The following is a 24,379-nucleotide window of genomic DNA, read 5'->3' on the forward strand; positions in this document are numbered from 1 at the left end:
AGATTAGAAGTCCGCACTCCTAACCACTACTCCAAACTGGCACATGCCATAAGATAAATAAATAAATGGAGGGAGCCCATGGATTTTGCTAGATTGGGGAGAGGGGACGTTACTCTGAGTAACCATTCACAAAGGTTTAGCGATGCCAGTAAATAAAACATTGCTGGAGTGGCAGAGTGTGTGTGAGTGTGTGAGAGAGAAAGAGATTTAAAAGCTTCTGTGTCATGCATATAGAACTCCCTTCTAATACCACCAAGCATTTTCTTAAGAAGAAAGCATCACTTGGTAATTATTGATGAAAATACGGATTAAAACCCTGATTTTGATTATGAGTGAATTTTCACTAATTTGTTACCATAGAATGGTCCAAATGTATTATTTTTTTAAAAAAATAAGCCTAATTAAAGTATTCCCTGATAGGGATGGACATGAACTGGAAAATTCTGGTTTGGAGTTTGGGGTGTTCCCAAACCAAACTCCTGAACCCAACCAAACCAAAAACTCCAGAAACTGTTAGTTGTGCTTCCCTCTATTTGGAAGGGGCAAAGTGAAAGGGAGGGTTTAAATGGCCGACAGCCATTTCAGCGACCCATTTAGTTCCCTCCCGTGCCCATCTGCTGTGAGGCTGAAATGGCTGCAAGCCCAATCCTGTAATGCCACGTCAGTGGTCCATTTTGCTTCCCTCCATTCAGAAGGGGGGGGGGTGACATCGAGGCATTTAAACCTAACAGGTGATGGGCAGATCATCCTGCTCAGCTTTTAGGTTTAAGCAGCCTGAACCCCGAATCCAACCAGCCAAAAGCTCCTGTATATGTTTGAGGGACAAACCAGACCAATTTGTGAGAGATTTAGGGTTATGAACCATCCCTATTCTTTGATATTCCAGTTGACTTCAAGGAAATCAATTTTAGTAAAATAAAAATATAGATTTACGTACCTGTCTGTTAAGAAGGCACAGATAAGGTCCTTCGCATGTTTAGAGATTTCTACATCATCTGGGAAATGTAATGAATTCTTGTGATCCATGATTTTACTATATGTCCCCACCAATGAGTCAGCATAAAATGGAGTATCCCCTAAAATTAAAAATGCATTAGTAATAACACTTGTAAATCCAATACCCAACATGAAAACAGAATAAAAACAGAGAAAAACATAAACCCATGAAGATTATCCAGCAGTTCCAACTAGTACAAATTAGGGAAGCTATTGGGGAATGCACAAGTGGGAAGAATGCTATTCCCATATTGGAACAGCTTCACTGCTTACCTAATATGCTTCCATGTCCAATTTAAAGCATCACATTTGACCTTTAACGCACTAAGCAATCTGGGGTTAGTTTACTTGAAGAACCTATTCTCTTGTTATGAGTCATTTCACTAATTCAGGTTCTTTCAGGGTCTTCTAAATGAATATTCCCCTTGCTTTGTCTGATCAGCCATAACCCCTGAAAGATATCTCCCATACCATCCATCCCACCAGTTAAGATGTGCCTCTTACACCCTGCTCTCTGTGCCCCCATCCTTCAGATGTGAAGTAGATAGTGCCTACAAACAGGGCATTTTCTGTAGCAGCACCTTGCCTCTGGAATGTCCTCCTACCCCTCAAAGTTTTCTAACAACTACTTTATTTTCTTTTAGGCCCCAGGCTAAAACCCATTATTTCACCCAGGCTGAGGGAGAGAGTAAGAAGAATTTACTACTCACCAACTAGCATCTCAAACAGAAAAACTCCTACAGACCACCAATCGCATTCCCGTCCGTAATAACCATCACCCCCTTGTGACTTTAATACTTCAGGTGATATGTAGTCAGGTGTTCCAACTGCTGTATCACAACGCACCATACCTGTCTTAATAATTACATGGACAAGAATTAAACAATACAACTGATTAGTATGGTGGCTGAGTAGCTTACATTTTTGAAAAATAAAAGTAGCTTTTTTTTGTTAAAAATATTGTAACTCCATAATCACCCCTATATAGTCACTTTCACAAAGTGCACAAGTAAAAACAAATCTTGCTAAAAGGACTGAAGGAGTTAAATTAAGAGGCAAACAGAATAACCAAAAACTGAGAATGCATGAGAACGCAATCTCAAAACAGAAATCTTTAAAATAAGCTCCAAAAGAGATTTGAACCTGATTCTAAAACAGAAGGCAAGATTCAGAAGCATCTCTGTTTAAACTGGGCAACTGAGTCCAGTTGTGGTTGCTTTCTTGATGCTCCAATGAGAGATGTCAGATATACAGATTAAAGTTTGCAGAAAACAAAGAACTTTTAATATATTCCTGAATTTTACTATATTACACACAAGTTATGTAGCATAGTCTCAGTGACTAGAGAGGCTGCTGTTACAAGCTCAGCATCACTCAGCTGCAGCCCTGGAACTGATCCAGAATACAGTAGGTCCAGAATGCAGCAGCCCAGGTCCTCATGGGAACACCTTGGAGGGTCCATTTCCAGCATGTGTCTTGGCAGCTGCACTGGCTACCGGTTGAATTCTGGATCAAGTTTAAGATATTGGTGCTTACCCTTAAGGCCATTCGTGGTTGGGGCCCTGAGTAATTAAGGGACTACCTCTCAGCCTATGTCCCTGAAGAGCGCTTTGCTCTACAAATACCAAGTGGTTGGTCGTCCCTGGCCCCCAAGAAAGAACATCTGGTCTCAACCAGAGCCAAGATGCTTTCAGTGGAATCAGCTCCCAAAGGAGATTTGAACACCTGACGGACTGGCACAGTTGAACAAGGCCTGCAAGACAGAGCTCTTCAATCAACTGTTTGGTTGGGCCCAGTGATCCTATAATATCAAATGGACCCCCCTATAAAAACACACTCCATAGAAGCATCACTGAGAGGACTGGAAATATGTGGGTTAATGCTGCAGCTAGCTATGGAATGTGTTTTAAATGGTTTTATAATGTCTATTCATTTTTAACTTGTATTATTGTTAGTATTTATTGTTGTTCATTGTCCTGACCTGACTTGCCAGGAGAGCAATATACAAATACAATAACAATATAGTAAACCTACATTATCTCCACCTCTGATGTCTGACGGAATGCTAGATTAACAGTTTCTTAACATAACAGATAAAACTGTGATGGCTTTATACAAGGCCTGCTTCTTATAGCAACTTTTATCTTTCATTTGAAAATATTCTACCAGTACCAAAACATCATTTTGGACGTATCAGAAAAGAAATGAAAAAATCCAGATCCAAGAAAAAAACCTGTGTTTTAAATTATGAGTTGCAAGATATTCATATAAGTGTTACCCACAATACTTTCACAGAGGAGGTATAGCGAATAAAAAGTGATTTAAGGCATAGAGAGGCGGTTAGCTGTAAGTGACAAAAATATACAATGACTTGTCATTTCCCCTATAACCTTATTGTGCTGCCACAAAAATTCCACTTTGCCTCTGGTAGAAGTGCATGGTGTCCATTCTCACTGATAAAATATTGTTCATAGGATGTTTTGAACAACTGGTTTTGTACCCCGCTTTTTACCACCCACAGGAGCCTCTAAGTGGCTCATAATTGCCTTTCCTTCATCGCCCCACTATATACACACTGTGAGGTAGATAGGTTTGAGAAACCTCTGAGAGAAATGTGATTGGCCCATGGTCACCCAGCTGGTTGCACAGAGAGAAGGAGTGGGGAATCAAACCTGGTTCTATAGATTACAGGCCGCCCCTCTTAACTACACCATGCTAGCTCTTTTACAGTTGATTACCATTCCATATACCATATGAACACATGTTGAAAAGGCTTCACTTCCCCTCATTAGCAGCTAAATACTGCCCACAAGACTGTAAAGATGGAAAGTTAAGTCTTTGAAGGTCTTGAGAATAGAGGTTATAATCAAATTATCTTGAAGGTGAGTGGGGAGAAAAGATGGAGTCCTTCAAAAGGCCCAGTACCCCCATCTGAAGTCCTAGAGGCAGGGGAGGGAGCAAGGGTGATGGGAAAGACCCAAACACCAAAGACATGACTGGAGAGAAAACACAGGCCACAGCTTTACTGAGTACAACTACAGGACCACTGGACCAGCGCAGGGGTGGATCCAACATTGGACAACCCACATGCTACCTTATATCACCCCATTCTCCCATCCAGCCAACAAGTAAACTTGGAGTGACAAGCCCCTATATCCCACATGTCCGCAAAGCCACTGCATGGTTCCCTTGCAACCTGGTGGTAAGTTATTTGACAGACCACAAGCTGGGCAGGCCACTATATGACCTCCACCCCCAAGAGCCAGGCGAGCCACCTTGCTTCAGCCAAAGTTCCTATGGATGCAGCCAACAAAGCTGTGAATCCCAAGAAGTCAAATTTCCAAGAGATTAACACCTTTGGCCCTAAAGATGGCTGTATGCCCAGGTGTCATATAATGAAGCAGCAACTGCCTAAGGAGGTGGTGAGCTCCCCGTCACTGGCAGTCTTCAAGCAAAGGTTGGATATACACTTTTTTTGGATGCTTTAGAATGCTTAGGGCTGATCCTGCGTTGAGCAGGGGATTGGACTAGATGGCCTGTATGGCCCCTTCCAACTCTATGATTCTATGAAGCCACCAGCTACCTCAATGAGATGCCCTGTCACCCCACTAAACTTTCTCCTGGCAAACTGTACCCAGTAAGATGGCCCCATGCACTTCACATCATTAGGAACACATATCCAGGAGTATACAAATCTATGGTCAAGTTAATAGTGAGATCCACCCCTTTATAACATAGAAGAACATAGCTGGAAGACCTGGAAAGATACAGAACATCCCAGTGCAACACTCTGTGCCCCATCCAAGTGACCTGAAGACAATCTTCAATTCCAAAATGTGGTCCTTCACCCAGAGGAGGCTGCATAGGCCCCAGCCCAGTAAATGATAATGTGACCAATGAACCATGCTGCCTTGTGTTGCTCTACAGGGGCCTAACTGAACTGGGGAGGCACTTGTAAGAAGAGGATTTCCAATACCCAATTGTCTGTATGATGTCTGGGGGAGCCCCATTTCTGCAGCTATTTGGACAGCACCAAATACAGAAGCAACAAACTGCATAATCCCTGGCTGGAGATCCAGAGCAACAATATATGACTGCATGACACTTGCAAATTTAAATATTGTAAAGATGAGAGAAGCTCAAATTTAGACCCAACCCCCCGAGACTTTCCCTGATTATATTCTCAGCATACATCCTAGGTAGCTTCCTGCCTAAGGGCCCTTTCTGCAGCCCTGGCCTTGATGTGAGGCCTGACACAGCTTTTCATTGATCAGGTCCCACTTGGTTATTTCACTGTATGAGGCCTGTTTGCAAAAAGCCTCATCACATTAAATTGCTGCACTTTCCCCCATTTAGTCTGTGCCCTCAAGACAAACGCCAGCCAAAATTTGGATAGGGGGACTGGATGATCCCCATAAAAACATTCCTCCTCAGAGGAAGAGTCATCTAAGTGAGTCACTGCTGGATGTGTCACAACCTCCAGATGACCTCTGAAACTTAAGACACCTGATGAATTGCCTTTTGGCTGAGGTATACCTCTGTGGATCAACCCTCAAGCATGGTGTAATGTTTAAGAATGGCAGATTCTAATCTGGAGAATTGAGCTTGATTCCCCACTCTTCCACACGAAGCCTGCTGGATAGCCTTATGCCAATCATAGCTCTCACAGAACTCTTTCAGACCCACCTACCTCACAAGTTGACCGTTGTAGAAAAAGGAAGACCATCATAAGCTGCTTTGAGATTCCTTAGCATAGGGAAAAGCAAAATATAAAAACCTACTCATTGTCTTCTTCCTCAAAGATGCTGGAACAGCACAGGCCTTGGGAACTGGTGGATAGGAAACCAGATGTTCAACCAAGAAAAAAATGGAGTCTGAGATATGCCCAGAAAAACAACCATGCTATTGGGCCCCACTAGAGGGGGCTGTACTATATGAGAAGCCTGTTCTTGAGTAGAAGGCCATTGGCTGCAGGGCAGAGATAGGTCCAGGGATGACCTGGCCTAGCTGCTCTGGCCCGTGTACACGTACAAGCACTAGGCACCTGTTTAGCTGAAGCGGTACCCTTCTTCATTTTAAATTTACTATTATCATTTTTAATTAGACAGAAGCAGGGTTGAGCAGTAGTCTTGCAAGGCAGTTGCTGCCCTCAAGAAAAGCTGGGGAGTCCAATGGAAGCCAACAGCATGCTACTTGGTGTTCTGCCTAACAAACTGACATAAATTTTAGTAGAGATATTCAAATACATCGTGACAGCATCTAGAACTATTTATGCAGCTAAACAGAAACTAGACATCTGTCCACATTTAGAAGAGTGGAAAAATAAACTTGCTGAATATGTGATAATGGCAAAATTAGCAACCTATTTCAGAAACATTTGAGGAGAGATGGAGTGTATTATGCAAGCAAGAGACAACCTTACAATAAAAAATATCATATACCAATGTATTGTAATGAAATATAAGCAGAAGTAAAATATGTTCCAAATGTAATACTTCTAATACAAATTGGTGTTACACTGCAATATACAGCTTATCTATTAAAAGTTCTAATGAATACGGCAAAAATGTTATACTGGATATGTAGTAATGATAAAAACCAGTGTTATAGCCAAAATAGGTTAACTATAAAGTTTGAAACGTAAGGTGTAAATACAACTGAACCCCCATAGAAATAAGAATGATTGTATTTTATAGATATATAATAATTATTATAATGAAGGGTGTGAAAGGGAAAGTATTCTCTCTCCCATACATTATATACATGACTATCTTTGACAAACGTAAATATGTTGTATAACCCTTCTCCTACTCTTCTCTTTTCTATAGCTCTGTTTTCCTTTTTAAAAAGGCAAAAAGAAGAGCTATTGGGGGGTGGGGGTGGCTGCATGCATGGAAACCTGAGTACATGCTCCTCTTTAGGTCACGGTATGGCTCAGCCCAGGGACCAGCTCACCAATTAACAAAAAAGGACAGGTTGTGCATGAGTGACTTCTTAAAGAGTGCAGAGACACACACTCTGTTGGGGAGGGGGCACCAACCAGGCACCCATGTGGTACTCCCTCGTGCTCAATGAATGCAGGGAGAAAGCAGCTCACAATCAAAATGTGCAGTTCAAATGCAGTTCACAGGAAAGGGAGGGGGGGTAAAAAACGACTGCTCAGCACTGCCCCGCTCCCCCCTGAAGATTCCTCACTGCTGTGTGTGCTGCTGGACAAGAAAAGCTGCTGAACACTGATTTGCTACTGCCATGAACAGTATTCCTGCTGAAGCCTTACTGCTGGGGGGAAAGCACCACCTTACTACCCAGGGGAAGATGCTGCCATTGGACCCTCACTGCCACAGGAAGGAGCCACCAAAGAGAAACGCCACCTTAGAGGAGGCAGCCACTGAAGAACATTGCATCTTCTGAGAAAATAAATGCCTTAGGAATGCAGCCTCAGCTCACACCAATTCTCACTAGTACCAAGATGGACAGTCTTAGTGGAACCAGAACTGACTGAAGGTGAATCTCAGCAGCAGTGCAACTATATGGGGGGGGGGGGGGGGGACAAAGGAAGCTTCTGAACTCCTGGTTTGACTAGATCCCCTTCTCTCCCCAGCCAGTCCACAGCCACCATGGAAACTGTCCCCCTCAGCTAGCTCCCAGCCCAACAGCTACAAACGAATCCCAAGGTAAGCCTGGCGTCATGGCTTCCTTCAAGGAAACACTGTCTTGGAAATGCAAATGTTAATGATTTCCCCCCTGCTATTTCCAGGCACCACTCCATTTTATTGTTCTAGACACATCGTGCCACCCTGGCACTCATAGAATCATAGAGTTGGATGGGACCTCCTGGGTCATCTAGTCCAACCCCCTGCACTATGCAGGACACTCACAACCCTATCGCTCATCCTCTCATATAAAGCAGGTGTGTCACTAATGCCGCTTCACAAAGTAGTTAATACAAACTATTCCCCATGAGGTTCAGTTTTCCACATGGCAAACGGAGTCCCTCCAAAACAAGGGGATTGTGCTACCGTACTTAAGGCATGCAAGAAGCCTGCCATAGAAACAGATGGCTTTGCTTAGGTAGGCGAGTTAGAAATGACCATCTACTACACATATAAAGAGCCACCACTGAAGCTTACGAGTCTTGAAGAGTGACGTTTAAGGCTGCAGTTGAGAAAACTGCATGTGAAGCAAGACCCCACTGATAGCCATGGATGAAAAACCACAAGATTCCTCTTACATTCCACGGCTAACAATGCAGACGCCTGCCTGCCCTCAGCTTGCGTTACTTAAAAAGTGCATAAATCACTATTTCTCAGACAAGGAGCTGGGACTCCAAAGTGTGTTACTTTCTTGAAGGTGGTCATAAGGCCGCAAGGAAGAAAAAGGCACCACCACTTTTTATTTATTTCTCAATTTTTTGGCCCACAACTCTCTGGGGACTCATGGTGGGGTACAATATACAACAAAAAAACACATAAAATACCATATAACCCCTATCCCATAACAGAATGAAGCAAGCATAAGCTAAAAAGATAAAACAAGATTGGCTGTGTAGTCCCTCCCCCCATCCTGCAGCCATCCCCCCTCAGTGTGGGTTACGCTAGATGTTACTGCAAGGGTCCCCATTGTTCCTAGCCCTGATCTCAACCAAAGACCTGGCTGAAGAGCTCCATTTTGCAGGCCTGCAGAACTCTGATAGCAGGGCCCTCGGCCCTCCCAGGAGCTCATTCTACCAGGTCGGGGCCAGAACTTAAAAGGTCAAGACCAAGCGTGCTTCCTTAGGGCCAGGGATGTCCAGTAGATTAGCACCCGCAGAGCGGAGAGCCCTGCTGGGAGCATAAGGAGACAAGCAGTCCCCTTAGATGAAAAGCAGTGAGAAGTATGTTCAACTATAATCAAGATTTATCTCACCAATCACTTATGCCTGTTTGAAAGTGTCCTGAAAAAACTTAATGATAACCACCCACTTAACATGCATTATATTTCAGGGAAAAGCCAAGAGAAAATTCTGAAGGTATACTGAAGCTAAACAGATTTGGTCTTGTAAAACTAGATGACTGGGACAGTGTCTAAAAAACAAAACACAGACACTGTGTTGGAGCTCTTCTGAAGAAGAGCAGGATGAACTATTAATAGATTTATTTGCATATATAAATGCCACATTAAATAATAACTATAACTTTCCTCATAACAAACAAAGATTGCCTTTACATTCAAATGAAGCAATAAAGTGAGCAATCCCTCCCCCCATGCATCAATGTACTGAATGCACCAGAACTGACATAATCTAGAAATCCATGTGCACAAGGGGTGTTTTTATTTGTTTCTGTACTCAGGCAACCTAGGCCACCCAGTCAGCCAAAATGCCAACCGTGTTTTATGCACCAGGGAAGTGGTGCTCAGTGCAAATTGTAAGTAGACCATCTACTGCTATCATTTCCCCCCGGAAATGAATCTCTACTGCCTTCACATTCTAAACATTTTACTAGTAAAGTAGTAAATGACTTAGAGTAATTAACATGCTGCCCCATTCAGCCCCCCTTAACTGCATTCCAACTTTGGGAAATGCTATTTTTGTGTGCTAGCTTTTCATGACAGTATCTAGCTTTAGAAACGTTAGAAACATAATCCATCACAGTGTCGTAACAAAACACATGAATAACCAAGAATATACCGCATATTTCCACAGTGTAAAAATGGACTCCAACAGAAAATTTTCCATACAGCTGACTGGTTGATTTATTTTGGTTTAAGACCTCTGAAGACCACTAGGGGATGCTATGAGAATAACTGTATGCAGTAAATAAATACTTATGATGTGAGGCCCCACTACGGAAAGAATTATCAAATCAAATATAACTTGCTTTCAGATAGCAAAGAAAATTAAATACTTCTCCGTTCTGCTGGTAAAGGGCTCGCTCCTTATCAGCAGCAGCTAATTAAGAATTCTTTAATGCAATCACAAGCAATAATTTTTGATTACAAATTTCTCCTCAGTGAACAACAGGAGAGGCTCTCATTTTAAGTATTCTTGAACTTGAAACTTTAATCCAATACACACTACCTACAGACACAGGATCATTTATACAAGTGCCACTCTTAGTTTAATATTTTTAAAAACTATTTTATATTTTAAAGTTAGTTTTATTTTTTTATATATATTGTTTGCTGCCCTGAACCTTGTTTGGGGGAGAAGGAATTAATTTTGATAAATATTATTGCGGTCCCACAAGCAGCAACTGGAAAAATAAGTATAATGCCTAACTGGGTGAGCACAAACCCTTACATGAGTCATTCACAATTCTCTGGATTAGCGGTTGAGGACCGCCTCCAGGGTTGAGGGAAAGCTGCCGGCCCGGCCGCATGCATGTGCGTTTTCGCCAGCAGGTGGCACTAATGTGCATGTGCAGAATAGCCGCATGTGCGTGTTAGCGTCCACTGGCATGCCGGAGGCCGCGCCTGCCTCTTCCCCCCACTCTCACAGCAAGAAGCTAGCCAGGAGAGAGGCAGGTACGGTTGCTGGCGGCCCAGCACCGAGGCCTTCTCAGGCCGGTATTGGGCTGCAGACCGGGGGGTTGGCAACCCCTGCTCTGGATCACTACCAAAATTATTGCTAATTTGCTCTTAACATTCCCAAAAATATTGTGTACGTTCGTAACAACTGGTAAAGAACAGTGATCCTAAGACTTCACATCCTAACAAGCAGTATTAAAAATACCAATGACAATTAAACTGGGGCAGCTTTGGATTTGGTTCAAAACCTGGCACATAGAACTTAAACCTCAATATATATGCCAAATTTCATTTTCACAAAATCTTATGGGTAAGATAAGACATCTGAACATATAAATTAAAGGGTGGTGGGAGAAGTTGGGACTCATAGCCTAACTGCCAATCAGGTAGGCTGTCTCATCCCTGATTGGCTGTCAGTCCAACAAACAGCCAATCAGGTAGGATGTCCCACCCCTGTCTGCATCCCCATCCAACTTCTTCCATATAGAAGAAGTGCCAACCCGTGGTAAGCTAAGCAGCCAGTGGGAGATGAGAGGGAGGGCAGAGGACCTGGACCTTAAGCCCATGGGGGGGGGGAGCTCTCACCAGCACTCACCCGTGCCTTGAGCAGCCCCAGCTGCAGCCTCATCAATCCTCAGTGGGGTTGATGGGGGAGAGGGGGGAAGGAGCAAGCCAGTCTCTGCTAGCATTCCCGCCGCCCCGAAAAGGCTCACCACTGCCTCTCCAGGCTTTGGCAAGCCTGCCCAGGGCAGGGGAGGAATGGAGTCCCCCGCCAGCACTCCCCCCCCCAGCCCTGAAAAGGCCCATGGAGGCCTCTCCTGGGTGGGGGGAGGAGGAGAGTCTCCACCAGCGCTCCCCCCTCTACCCCGAAAAGGTCTGCCATGGCCTCTCCATTGTATTTTTAAGTACAACAGGCTTTTTTTCCTAGACATAAATATTTGTTTGTATGTTCTCCCCCTTCCCTTGGAAAACAGGTAGCCTTTTCAATACAAAACTGTGCCTTGAACATGGAGATGAAACTTTAATTCTTGTACTTCAAAAAAATTCCAGTAATATTTAATACATGTGTAGTCTTAAGAGCATTGAAAGCATTTCAGATTATTCAGCAATCATTCCAATATTTCCATAAAGTATACTGTATCTAGGAGAGTGAATGGCTTGTCAGAGGCCCCCAAAGTGATCTTAGTGCAGGGGTAAGATTTAAAACAGGCATTTTATGGTTCTCGAGCTACTATACTACACTTTTTCTTACATGCAGCATAATTAAACAAACTACTAATTATTTTAGAAGAATACACAATGGGTACTTACTTCATCCATTCTCATACAAGTGCCGAAATCTGCCAGCTTCAAATGTCCATATTTATCCAAAAGCATATTGTCAGGTTTCACATCTCTGTGTATTAATCCCAAGGAGTGAATCGCATTGAGTGCGAGGACAACTTCAGCTGTATAAAATTTGGCCCACTTTTCAGGCACATCATAATTGCTCATAAGGTTCACAAGATCTCCACCAGGCATGTACTCCATTACCATATATAAGTATCGGTCATCTTGAAAGGCACAAAAAAGCTGCAGCCAGAGGGATGGACATTTGTAAAAATGTTAGCCAGGCTGGTCAACTTTCAACATACTATTAAATCATAACCCATTTAAAATACTATGAAAGCTTCCACACACATCCCTATGTCTTAATTCCAGAACAGTTCTGGTATGGAACAATTATTTAATTGTACCAGCATACCAATTTTTTACATTATTATTTATTCAATTTATATATCGCTCTCCCATGAGGCCCAACAAATTACATCAAAACAGTTAAAAGCCTTAAAACAATAAATGATAAAAAAATTAAATCACATCTGTACCAGCAGCAAATCTCAATACATCTGACAGACTGTAGCTTAACCAGCAATTTTAAAGGGTTTTCATGAGTTCCAGAGCAGTTTAGATAACCTATCATTCCAATGATAAAGTCAATCTTTTACCTGACACTAAATATTACAGTAGAAAATACAGTTAAGCTTGTTCAGAGGTAGTAACTACAGTTGCATTAAACAGAGATTACAACACTGATTCTCAGCCCACTAGGTTAGGGATAGTAATATTCTTGTAACTTTGACGTTCATACAGAAACTGTGATTAAAAATGTGGATGGGGCGATTTCATGCCATCATCTGCCTGCCTTTCCAACTTCCTGCCTGCAACCCTACAATAAGCAGAAGCAAAAAGGAGAAGACCCACCAGCTGCTGGACACAAATGAAGAAAGAGGCTGTTGACGGCTGGCTACAACACATCTAAAATCAATTACCGAGATAGGCAGTTGCAATGCAGGTCCCCCTCTTAATACTACCAGTACCATTGGTCCATTGGATACTTTCAAGCAGAATACTTATTGCGTCAAACATAGCCTATAGATGTCACATTACTGGAACTATGAGACTTTTGGAGCCACTGAGGAAGAGATTTTTCTCTTGAAAACGAGTTGCAAACCGAACCTCGTTTTGGCTGTGGGTTTTTCAGAATAAAGAAGAACGTTAGATGTGTTGTAGCCTATAGTTAGCTTCTTCTTTCTTCATTTGCAACCCCTACAATGGCAGACAAGATAGCAAATCCACAGCAGTCAAATTCCATTCCCTAAAAACTTTTTGCAGTGTAACAGAGGAAAAAAATTAAAAAATTGAATGCCAGAAAGTGTGTGTGTTTTAGAAAACCAAAATAAGAGGAGGTCCCTGAATGGGGAGTGGAGTGTACTGGTTCCTGACTTAAAGCAAGCTGCTTTAAGTAAACAGTAAATGAAAGTTATGTAAAGAGCCCTCCGGGAGTTCTTGCTAACACCAAACATAACCACTGCTTCCTGACTGCAAGCTCTCCACATGGGTTGCATGCATTCTGAATGCACTCAGAATTAATTCAATCTTCCTGGACATGAATAATGAATTATAACCAGAACTGTACATGTCACCGGCACGTGAGCGTAATTCATTTATTTTGGTTTTAAAATAACCCAAATAAAGATTCACAGCATAGTTTGCTGGTGATACTGAAAATTACCATTTTCATCAAACTTTCTGAACACAGTTTAAAACTAATAGTACATGCTACAGGAGAAAATAAGGGTCAAACCTCAAGTGCAAAGCTTATTTATTACAATTGTTCTGTTTTCAATGTTCTACATATGGCTTCCACAGCAAACAGATACACTTCACAGTAGCTGATTTACAACAAGCAAATGTATCTGAAAGAAGATGGAGGGTACTTCCATTGTTTTCACTTCCTATTGCAGACTCCCAATTCCCCTTTCATGGGACACTCTCCCCTCTGCTGATCCTACAGGCATTTCAGAAGGCGTTTGGGGTTGTGGCAGGACGAAGAAAGTGAGGAAGCTGTGTTCTGCAGGTAGAGAGTACTGGTGGACCCAAACCATTACACCTTCTGCTTAATATGGAGAAAGCCAACTGGATTCCAAAACTAGCAGAAATCCATCCGTTAACACTATCCCAAGGGATAATATATGACACTAGTTTTAGTGCTTCCTTAAAACAGCATCTCAAAGTGCAAAACAAATCTACGCATTCAAAAAAAAAATCTTTACCTGAACTACCCACGGACTGTTGGCAAAGGCCATTATGTCTCTCTCTTCCCAGAAAAAGGCTGAATCTGATCTTTTGATCATTTCAAATTTACTAAGAAGTTTCATTGCATAAACCTTCTGTGTTGTTTTATGGCGGACCTGTGGATGAAGAATTTTTTTTTAATTCATCAAGACATTACAAAAGGATTCTTTGCATTTTTGTCTTCAATAGAAATATACAAGTCTGAAACTACTTCCATCAATAACAAAAACTGAACCCAGTAACTGATCTAAACATTTTAGATTAAGAAAAAGTATTGATCTACAAAACTATACAAATGCAGAAACCATGTGATCCCAAGGCAGATCTGAAAGCAACACGTTCTAATGGAGACATAACCAAGTCAGGCCTGAAAGGGTGTTTTGCTGATATTCCACTAAAATGTTTATATTTATAAGCCACTTTTATCGGGCCGGTCATCTTGGGAAGCCTCACAACAATGTACACATACAGTATATATTAAAACCATACTATAAATGAGTACATTAATAATACGTTAATCTTGTCAGGCAGTCCATTTCACTAGATATAGACCATAGCAGAAAATGTTCATCTTATCCACTGGCAGGGTGGCATTTTCAAAAAAAATATCCTTATCTGATCTACCCATGGACTGTTGGCAAAGGCCCTTATATCTCTCTCTTGCCAGAAAAAGGCTGAATCCGATCTTTTATCACTTCAGATTTACTAAGAAGTTTCATTGCATAACCCTTCTGTGTTGTTTAATAGCGAACCTGTCTCTGAAACCTAAAGCAGACGTGATGCTGGGAGATTCCCCAATTGGATCTTTTTGATTCCTTTTTAAAACTATACAATACCCTGATTCAGAACTGAGCTACACCTTGGGGGAGGGGGGGGGAGAATGAGAAACAGGACTGTTGCCTGAAAAAAACAATGATGAAGATGAAGGAAGAGGAGCTGTGTTTTATACCCTGCTTTTTCTCTACCTCAAGGAGTCTCCAAGCAGCTTATAATGGCCTTTCTTCCCTCTCCCCACCACAGGCACCTTGTGTGATAGGTGGAGCTGAGAGAGTTGTGAGAGAACTACAACTGCCCCAAGATCACCAAGGAGGCTTTAAGTGGAGGACTGAGGAATCAAACCTGGATCTCCAGAATAGAGTCTGCTGCTTATTACCACTACTCCACAGCAGCTCTCTGTGTACTATTAGTCTCTGTGTGTCTTGGAAAGAAAAATATAGGTGCACACTTTCATCTTTTCAGAGAGCCAATCTGAATCAGGACACCATGTGGCTCTGATTCAGCTTTTAAAAAACATTGGTGAGCTCTTCTAGCATCTTGTCTAAATGTTAGTCTAAGACACTGCACGGCATAAAGCTTCCATAAGTGCATTACAAAAATGAAAATAGCAGCAATAAATCCATAAGGCTGAATGATCAAAAACAATCACCCCTTTCATGCATCAAGACAACCACTGTCTCTGACTGATGAACAAAACTAGACAGCTACATGCAAATGTGACAGAAAATTAGAGCCTTGAGTCAACACTTCCTAAATAAGGAAGGATTCAAATTTTGTGTGTGTGTGAGAGAGAGAGAGAGAGAGAGAGAGTGGGAGGGAGAATGGCAGCAGAGGTAGTCTTGGTGATTCTAAGGCCCTGGGCAAAAATTAACACTCCTTTTTTCAAATCCAGCTCATTCTGAACAAGAAACGCGACCTCTTTATTATCTTTGTAACCTGCCTTGAGCTTGATTTAAAAGAAAGGCAGGGTAAAATTCTCTCAATCATAAATAAAAGGAATATTAAAAATACACTCTTCCACCCCAAGACAGAAATAACCAACAAATAATCATTTGACTATAGCAAAAAGTTAGACTAGACGCAACACCTAAGCTTAATCTGGAAATGTACTACAAACAAGTCCTGGCCTTGTATGTTCCCTCCTCCTCCATGATTGCCTCCATTCCTGTTTCCCAGCAATTCTAGCTTGCCACTATAACTAAATCAGCAAACTATGGTTTTGTGCCTGTCTTCTGAATTGGAAGCCACAGAAGGCATCGAAACACAGAAGGGGGAAACGAGAAGACGGAAGAAGGTTAGAAAGTGAGGATGTGAGTGTGGGGATTACTTATTTCATATCATATCCAAATTTGGTGTTTTCTATGTTCTATGTGATTGAAGGGATCAGAGCTAGTGGCCACAGCCACATCCCGCAGTAATGTGGGGTGCTGTAGAAATCTAGATAATAGTCTTTTTTTTCAAGCCTGCACCTTCTTCTTCCATTTTGCTAGCAACGTTTTTCCTCGGGACAATTGGGGCTACATTCTCTTTGAAATCTCAGCTCCCCCATTGTAGTTTTCATACAATCTATAAGATGTTTTTATTCTCCGTTTCTCTCCTTTTCCATTACTAATTCTGAATGCTTCATAATCCTGGATTTTCAGAGAGCATTCTGTATTTATTTATTGGATGAGGTAAAAGAACCATAAGCATGGTTGTAGGGATGGCAGCCAATGACTGTTTATGCACTGGGAACTTCATTGCCCCATCTCTCATGCAGGAGTAGGTTGTTGTTGTTGTTATGTGTGAAGTCGTGTCCGACCCATCGCAGGAGTAGGTGCAGCGGGCCAAATGCTCCCCCGTGTGGGTTCAGGAAGGGGTGGGGCAACCTGCCACAACTAAAACTCCAACCTCCAGCCTGCCATGAAACCTCCAGTGCATAAACCGTCAATGTGTAGGCAACACAAAGGTACCTTTTCTGCTGAACTGAGTGTGATCTGTGAGTGCTGAGAATCTGAAGGATATGCACAAGGACATCCTCGTTAATATGCAATAAGATTAATCTTTTAGAGTAGGAATTAGAAACGTTATTCAAGACTCCTTAAATACTATAGATTACTAAGGCAACAGCATTTAGTTAATTTGCAAAAGCCAAATCTGACTGTACATTTCTACTAATTTTTAAACAGATTTTTTTTATGGTGTTGCCTTCTGAGCACTCTATTTAAAAACAAACCTTTTCTGACACTGAAAAAGGAAGACAGGGTCTCCTTTGACTGTGCTGGGGATCATAGGACCCATGAGCAAAAGTTATGTTCGGATAGAGGCTGTGGGGATAGAGGCTGCAGTAAATAAGAGGACTAAAATTGACTGAGTCATAAAAGCTGTCTGGAACCAAGCCAAAGGATATTTTTCTTGTAAACAACTATTTTATTCACATACAAATTTAGCAAGATTGAGTAAAGAAACTTCAGTTAATTACACCTACACGTTTTTATGAAGCCATATTAATTGCCTTTCAGCTTCCTTCTCATGCTCATGTTTTGTCGTACTTTGAGCATCACACACTTTTCAGAGGAACTAACCACCAAGACATCTAAATCTAAAGGAGGGTATAAAGTCAAGCCACCTGTCCTTTGGAAGAGTGAATAAAGAAAAACTGAAAGTATTAGGAGGCCATTTTGGGGTACAAGAAATCATATTTTATGAAATATTTGCATATGCACAACACACATTTCCTGAGTGTTGTATGCAGTATGAGGTAAAGATATTTTAGACAAGTTAAAGTTGTGATTATTCCTAAGTACCAAAAACAGTTTTTGATTTAAAGCATTTATTAGCCACCTTTCTTCCTTATGGAGCTCAAGGAGGCTTACATAGCTAAGACAAAATACATACATTAAAAACATAAAACCAAATTTTAAAATGTATTCATGTGAAAATTGACAATCATTGAAATTTAAGTTCAGTGGTTTTATAGCGATTTTGATTCTTACCAACTGTACTTCTCCAAATGCTCCTCTTCCAATCACTTTAACAACATCATAGTCTTCTGCTTTCATTTGCAAAGCTCGAATTTTTTCCACAATTTTCTCAACTAAAACAAATTTAAAGAATCCTATTACAATGTAAACAAGCTACGGTCATATACTGGTTCATCTCGCTACATTTTCTTTAAATGGTTTATTTATTTCATCTGTATCCTGGCTCTATCCCAAATGGAGCCTCAAAGTGACTTTTGTTATCTCCGTAACTTTATCCTCATGACAACTCTATAAATGTGGCTAAATGTGTGTCAATGGCTTATGTCTGCCCAGCAAGCTTAAATGGTAGCATGGAAAGTCAAACACAAGTTTCCCAAATCCTAGTCCAATATTGTAACACCTTCCACTAGAAGGTCACTAGATCCCACCTTTAACTTCCTGGCAGAGATCTAGGGAAAAATTTCACTGTTTTCACAAGCCTCCCATGTGTGCTTCCACTTGTGCCAATTTGGTGTAATGGTTAAGAGTGGGAAGCTATAGAACTGGGTTAGATTCCTCATTTCTCCTTCACGTGAAGTCTGCTGGGTGACCTTGGGCCAGACACAATTCTCTCAGAATTTTCTCAGCCCCACCTTCCTCACAAGGTATCTGCTTTGGGAAGAGGAAGGGAAGGTATGAGACTCCTTAAGGTATAGGAAAGCAGGATATAAATACCAACTCTTCTTCTCTTAGTGATCCACTGACATCAATAAAAAAAATTATATCTACTGGTCTTGATAAAATGGTTATTAGAAGAACTGTGGTTTGTCAGATAATTATGTTCTCTATATAAAATAGAGCAGAAACTCAGGTACTATGTAGCACTCAAATTAGCAGCAAAAAAGGATTTTATTTTTAAGTTACTGCTATGATAGTACAGAAAAGTTAGCATTAATAAAATACCTAACAAACACATATGATGAAAACACAAGCCCCTCTTTTAAAAGTTGTCTGGCTTTGCAGATAGGCCAAGTGAAAAACTGAGTTATGCGTAACATCTCTAATCATTCAGTATCGTTGGACAGTATGCAAATAAAACTTACATCTATTTAGGAAGTTGTCTATGTTCTTGTTTTTCCTCAGTGCTGGATAATCCAGGTCAAGAACCAAAGAATTCAGACCATCCTATAAAAAGTTTTTAAAAGGTTAATTACAGTTTAATTTTATAGAAATTCACCCATCCCTACTCCATAGACCAGTGGTTCTCAACCTTCCTAATGCCACAACCCTTTAATACAGTTCCCTCATGTTGTGATGACCCCCAAACATAAAATTATGCAAGTGTTCTTTCACAGAAACTGACCAGTAGCGTAAAGATCCATTGTTCATTATTTATATAAATTGTTTTTTCTCTGGGGTTTCTCAGTTCAGTTCTGCCTCTTATCCTACCATGCCAATCTCGCTCTTTTCTCCTGCTCCAGACAGACGAACGCTCTATCTCGATCTACCCCGCAAGGCTGCTGTATGGATGACGCCTCCCCCCGGCCAAGCTGCTTTCCCTGCTGCAACCCCTGTGAAAGGGTCATTCGACCCCCAGGTTGAGAACCGCTGTCATAGACAGAGAATATGATATGCTACATATAGATTACCAAGTAACTTGTATCACATACCTTATATTTTCAAATATAACTAAGATGCTAAAGAAGCTCTTACTTTTGATATTTATTCCTAGCTTTACAAAGCATATAAAAACAAAATTGCAATATGTAATGTGTACATATGTATGTGCAATCAGGAATTGGGGAGAGGAGGGTACACAAAGCAATAAAGCATCACTAGCTAACCCACTGGGAAAAATACAGGAGAAGACAATCCCTACAAATACAGGGCTCAAAGCCTCTAACGCACAATGAACTGGACCCAGAACAAGTACATTCTCTGCATCCTACTGCAGAAAGAAGAGGTGCAGAATTTTGTGCCAGATGCAGCAGCTTGTCACAAAGCAGACAGAAGGGAAATTTCTAACTAGTGGGTGACAGGAGCAAGATCTAACAGTCAATAAATCTTGGGGGGGGGGGGCGGACACAAAAAGACATTACTTCTTCACACAATACATAATTAACTTACGACACCCAGTACCAGAGAAGTACTTTACAAAAAATGGATTAGGCCAAATGCAGGGGTAGTCAAACTGCGGCCCTCCAGATGTCCATGGTCTACAATTCCCATAAGCCCCTGCCAGCGAACACTGGTGGGGGCTCATGGGAATCGTAGTCCACGGACATCTGGAGGGGTGCAGTTTGACTACTCCTGAGGGTAGATCAACTGCTATTATCTAGAATCTCTAAAAGATTGCCTCATATACAGCAACAGCAGAATAACTCTGAATTCTAGAAACTGGAAGCAAATAGGGCAATCGTCTTCTTGACTGCCCACTTGAAAATTCCAGAAGCATCTGGCTGGTCACCGCTGGGAACAGAATCACAAGCTAGGTTGTTTCTTGGCCTGAACCAGTAGTTCATAATCTGTTGACATTCCAATAAATCACTGAAGTGAGGAAGAAGGTCAGCCCCACCTAGAAGCTATTACTCAGGCTATGTTATTACTCTCTTCACCTGTGGAGTTGGGTGAAATGCAAGAATTTAATAGATTTATAGTGGCATCCAATGACCAATGGCAGAAGGCAAGCTCTTGGCTTTCCTTTTCCCCTCCGATACTGGGAATTTCTCCATGATGGTTTATGCTAAAGTAATATTTCCATGATGGGAAAGGGACAACAGGCTACTCCCCAACTTAACCCTTAGTAGCAACTTAACTCATTAATGGCTTCCATTAATACTGGGAAATTAATTACATCATGTTTTATAAATGAATGAACAAGAGGGTCTTGCAAACATGTCCTTATTATGCTCAGGAGAGCATCAGCCTTCCTAAATGTTATGTCTGGAAGGGAATATAATGGAAAAATTAACTGAGCCCTTTGTACTAGGTTTCTGAAGTTCAGAAAAACCAGTCATACGCTTGTTCATATCTGAAAACACAGCCTTCTTCAGTCCACTGATATGAGGATCATCCTTCCTAGACAGAAAGGATCCGGTGTATCTACCCATCTTATGCAAGAGAGGTCTATCAGTGAGCCATGGTGACTAAAGGGAAATCTCAACCTTCAGGGGTAAGCTCTACTTGCCAGTGCTAGGAGGCAAGAACGTAAGAAGGCCTCGGCCATATTGTTCTCCCTCCAGAAGAATTTGTTGGTCTGCGCAAGACAGGATGCTAGACAAGATGGGCCACTGGTCTGAAACTGCAGGGCTCTTATGTTCTTAGCTTGGCTGCTTGCATCCCGTCCAAGACCAGGACCAAATAACTTCCCAGAAGCAGTGTTTTAGGCTTTGTATGTCACACCTGAGGCTGCCTTATGCAGAATCAGATCATAGGTCCATCAGGTCAGTATTTTTACATAGACTTGTAATGGCTCTCCAGGGCCACAGGCTACGGTCTTTCACATCACCTACTGCCTGGTGCTTACTAGGGATTGAACGGGGGTCTTTCTGCATGAAAAGCAAGAGGCTCTTCCATTGAGCAATAGTCCCTCTCCTATGTCCATGCTAGCACCATCTGCAAATAAATGCAAGGAAAAAACAACAACACTTTCTTTTGGAAAGCCAAATCACACAGACTTCTATAACACAAACCAATATGCAGAAGAAAACTCATGGCCCGCATACGGAAGAACAGGGTAAACTTATTTGAGATATCAAGAGCAGGCATCATCTCAAAAGATTGTTTATTTTTTTTAAATCCTTATTTGTCCTTTTTAAATAGTCCTAGCATAGTGCCCCCCCCAAAGATTGCAGAGATGTTTCCCTATCACTGGGTAACCACTATTTGTATATTTATTTGGTCCGTTTGCTCAGGGTCATGTTAAGAATAAGATACAACAAGTGGTGACTCACAAGAAACTTGTGATGGGGCAATCCCATTCCCCTTTTCTCTAATTTCTTGCCACACCTTTTTTCTAATTTATCTTACCACACCTTTTCTGACACCCATCCCCTCAACAACAACACTGAAATCCCCCACCCCCAATCCCTCACTGTCAATACCTCCTCTGTTGCCAACTTGGTGGCCGGGGAGGGAGGGGGGCAGGGACAACTCCATCTACAATTTTGCCTGATCTGTATGCAAGAAGCTTCTACTCCTGTGTCCCCCCCCCCTCAGCCTGTAGTTTTGCCAGGTGGGGGAGAAGGGAAGCCCCCTCCACAACTTTGCCAGACCTTGTTTATTCTTCTGCACCCCTCCTCATATTGTGGGCAGGGTGTACATCAGTGACCCCTGTCCCAGTGCAGCTCTTGCATGCTGCTGAAGCCATGCCTGTTGTTGATCTGGACTGAAGGTAGGCTCAGAGAAGCTCTCACAGGCCACCACTACTGAAAGCAGGCCTGGAACACCCCTGGGCAGCTACTGTGGGTGGGTCCATAGGTGGGTCTAGAGTGGCTTTCTCAGCCTCTCGCCATTTATGGCTGGCACAAATTAGCCTTCAGAAGCCACCACTGGAGAAGGGAGATAAAGTCCATTGCCTGTCCATGTTCACAGAGTGATATAGTTTTTTACAGACATCAGATCCCCCTCCCCCCGCAAACCTGTAGTTTCTCCCATGTTTGGAGAAAAAAATTATTTATTTGAGTGTTGGCCTGATCCATGGATTTATATATTCACAGATCTGCCCATGCTTATTTTTAGTTAATTTATCCTTCTGATTCCTGATGTTGTTTCTTTTACAACATGCAGCAATGACAAACTTTTGTATAGGTGTTTAGAACCAACATTAGACAATGTGCTTTTTAAAGAACACTTTCCAGTTTCTCTCTGTTTAGGTAAGCCTCACCTCCACAGAGAAAGCGAAACTATGGTATAGTGGTTAAGAGTGGTGGCCTCTAATATGGAAATTTCATTCCTCACTCCTCCACATGCAGCCGGCTGGGTGACCTTGGGCTAGTAATAGTTCTCTCAGAGCTCTCATCTTCCCTTACCTCACAGGGTGTCTGTTGTGGGGAGTGGAAGAAAAGGCAATTGTAAGTCGCTTTGAGATTCCTTCAGGTAATGAAAAGCTCTTCTGTCTTCTTCTCCATATATCTCAGAGAGATCGGATAGTTCTTTAACATAAAATAAGAGCAAATAGCCACTCCGATATGGTATGTTTGTGGAGGGTAATGGTATCAATTACATTTTGGAATTGGGAAGGAGACCGTAGGCCAAAATCTAAGGCGAATGCTGGCAGGGGGCTCCTGGGAATTGTAGTCCATGGACATCTGGAGGGCCGCAGTTTGACTACCCCTGATCTAAGGGTTCACAAGGATTTGGTGATGTTCTGAGAGATTCTCAAGTATATGACAAAAGTACGAACTCTGCAATAGGCTTAGAAACATTATTTTCCAATGTTTTGAAAAAAAAATTAACCCAACCCACTCTGATCAGAGAGGTGTGTGTGTGGGAGCATTCATCAACAGTTGCTACACGGATATTATATTATATAGCATTTTATGCAAGAAAGGTTGTATGCAGAAACTGTCAATTATATAGACAGCCAAACAAATGTATCCTTTTACATAATGTATTTAGAAATTCAGAATTCACCTTAATTACCCTTACTGTTGTTGGGTTTCTTTCAGATTAAAAAACACACATTCATAAGCATAAGGCCCTTCGCTCTGCGGGTATGAATCTACTGGTTGTCCCGGGCCCCCGGGATGTTCGCCTGGCCTCGACCTGGGCCAGGGCCTTTTCGGTCCTGGCCCCAATCTGGTGGAATGAGCTCCCGGAGGAGCTAAAGGCCCTGACGGAATTACCAGCTTTCAGCAGGGCCTGCAGGACGGAGCTCTTCCTCTGCCAGGCATACAGTTGAGGCCAAGACAGAGCCCGGGTTCCATCTTGGATCCCTTAGATCAGGGGTAGTCAACCTGTGGTCCTCCAGATGTTCATGAACTACAATTCCCATGAGCCCATGCCAGCAAACGCTGGCAGGGGGCTCATGGGAATTGTAGTCCATGAACATCTGGAGGACCACAGGTTGACTACCCCTGCCTTAGATCCATCGGCCAGCTAATAATCATTGTTATTATTGCCTATCATATAATGGGAACTTACGGGGTTTTATTGTGATTTTAATGTTTTATTGTGTACCGCCATGAGACCTCCTGGCAAACAGCAGTATACAAGTTTAAATAATTGATTAATTAATTAATTGATTGATTGATTAAATTTACTTTAAAAATCTTCCACCAGTGTCAATGCAATTCAGTTCCATACGTATATTCAGGATCACTGCCTGGGTAATAGCACATTAAAAACTGGCAAAATCTGTGGTAGCTTTCATGAGTCACTGCTCACATCTTCAGGAAATTCAGCAAAGATCATATCCTGCCATAGATTTTGTTAGTCTTTAAGGTGCTACTGAACTCTTGCTCTCTTCTATTGCTAAAGACAGACTAACATGGTTACCCACTTGATCTACTTCCTAGGTCAGGCTTTCTCAACCAGGG

The 24,379-nt window shown here is 41.9% G+C and overlaps 1 protein-coding gene across 2 annotated transcripts in view; it reads right to left on the minus strand.

The window, feature by feature from the left end:
• Window positions 1–24,379, minus strand: part of ROCK2 (Rho associated coiled-coil containing protein kinase 2) — a 107,116-nt gene that overhangs the window by 38,224 nt on the left and 44,513 nt on the right. For both annotated transcript variants that reach the window (XM_077310780.1, XM_077310774.1), the window contains exons 2-7: window positions 18,944–19,025; window positions 17,874–17,974; window positions 14,100–14,237; window positions 11,815–12,075; window positions 1,707–1,851; window positions 938–1,076 (exon numbers count right to left, since the gene is read on the minus strand). In XM_077310780.1, coding sequence (XP_077166895.1) covers window positions 938–1,076; window positions 1,707–1,851; window positions 11,815–12,075; window positions 14,100–14,237; window positions 17,874–17,974; window positions 18,944–19,025 — 866 coding nt within the window. The remainder of the gene's footprint in view (window positions 1–937; window positions 1,077–1,706; window positions 1,852–11,814; window positions 12,076–14,099; window positions 14,238–17,873; window positions 17,975–18,943; window positions 19,026–24,379) is intronic.

The sequence above is a fragment of the Paroedura picta genome, chromosome 1, assembly GCF_049243985.1.
Source record: "Paroedura picta isolate Pp20150507F chromosome 1, Ppicta_v3.0, whole genome shotgun sequence".
NCBI lineage: Eukaryota > Metazoa > Chordata > Lepidosauria > Squamata > Gekkonidae > Paroedura > Paroedura picta.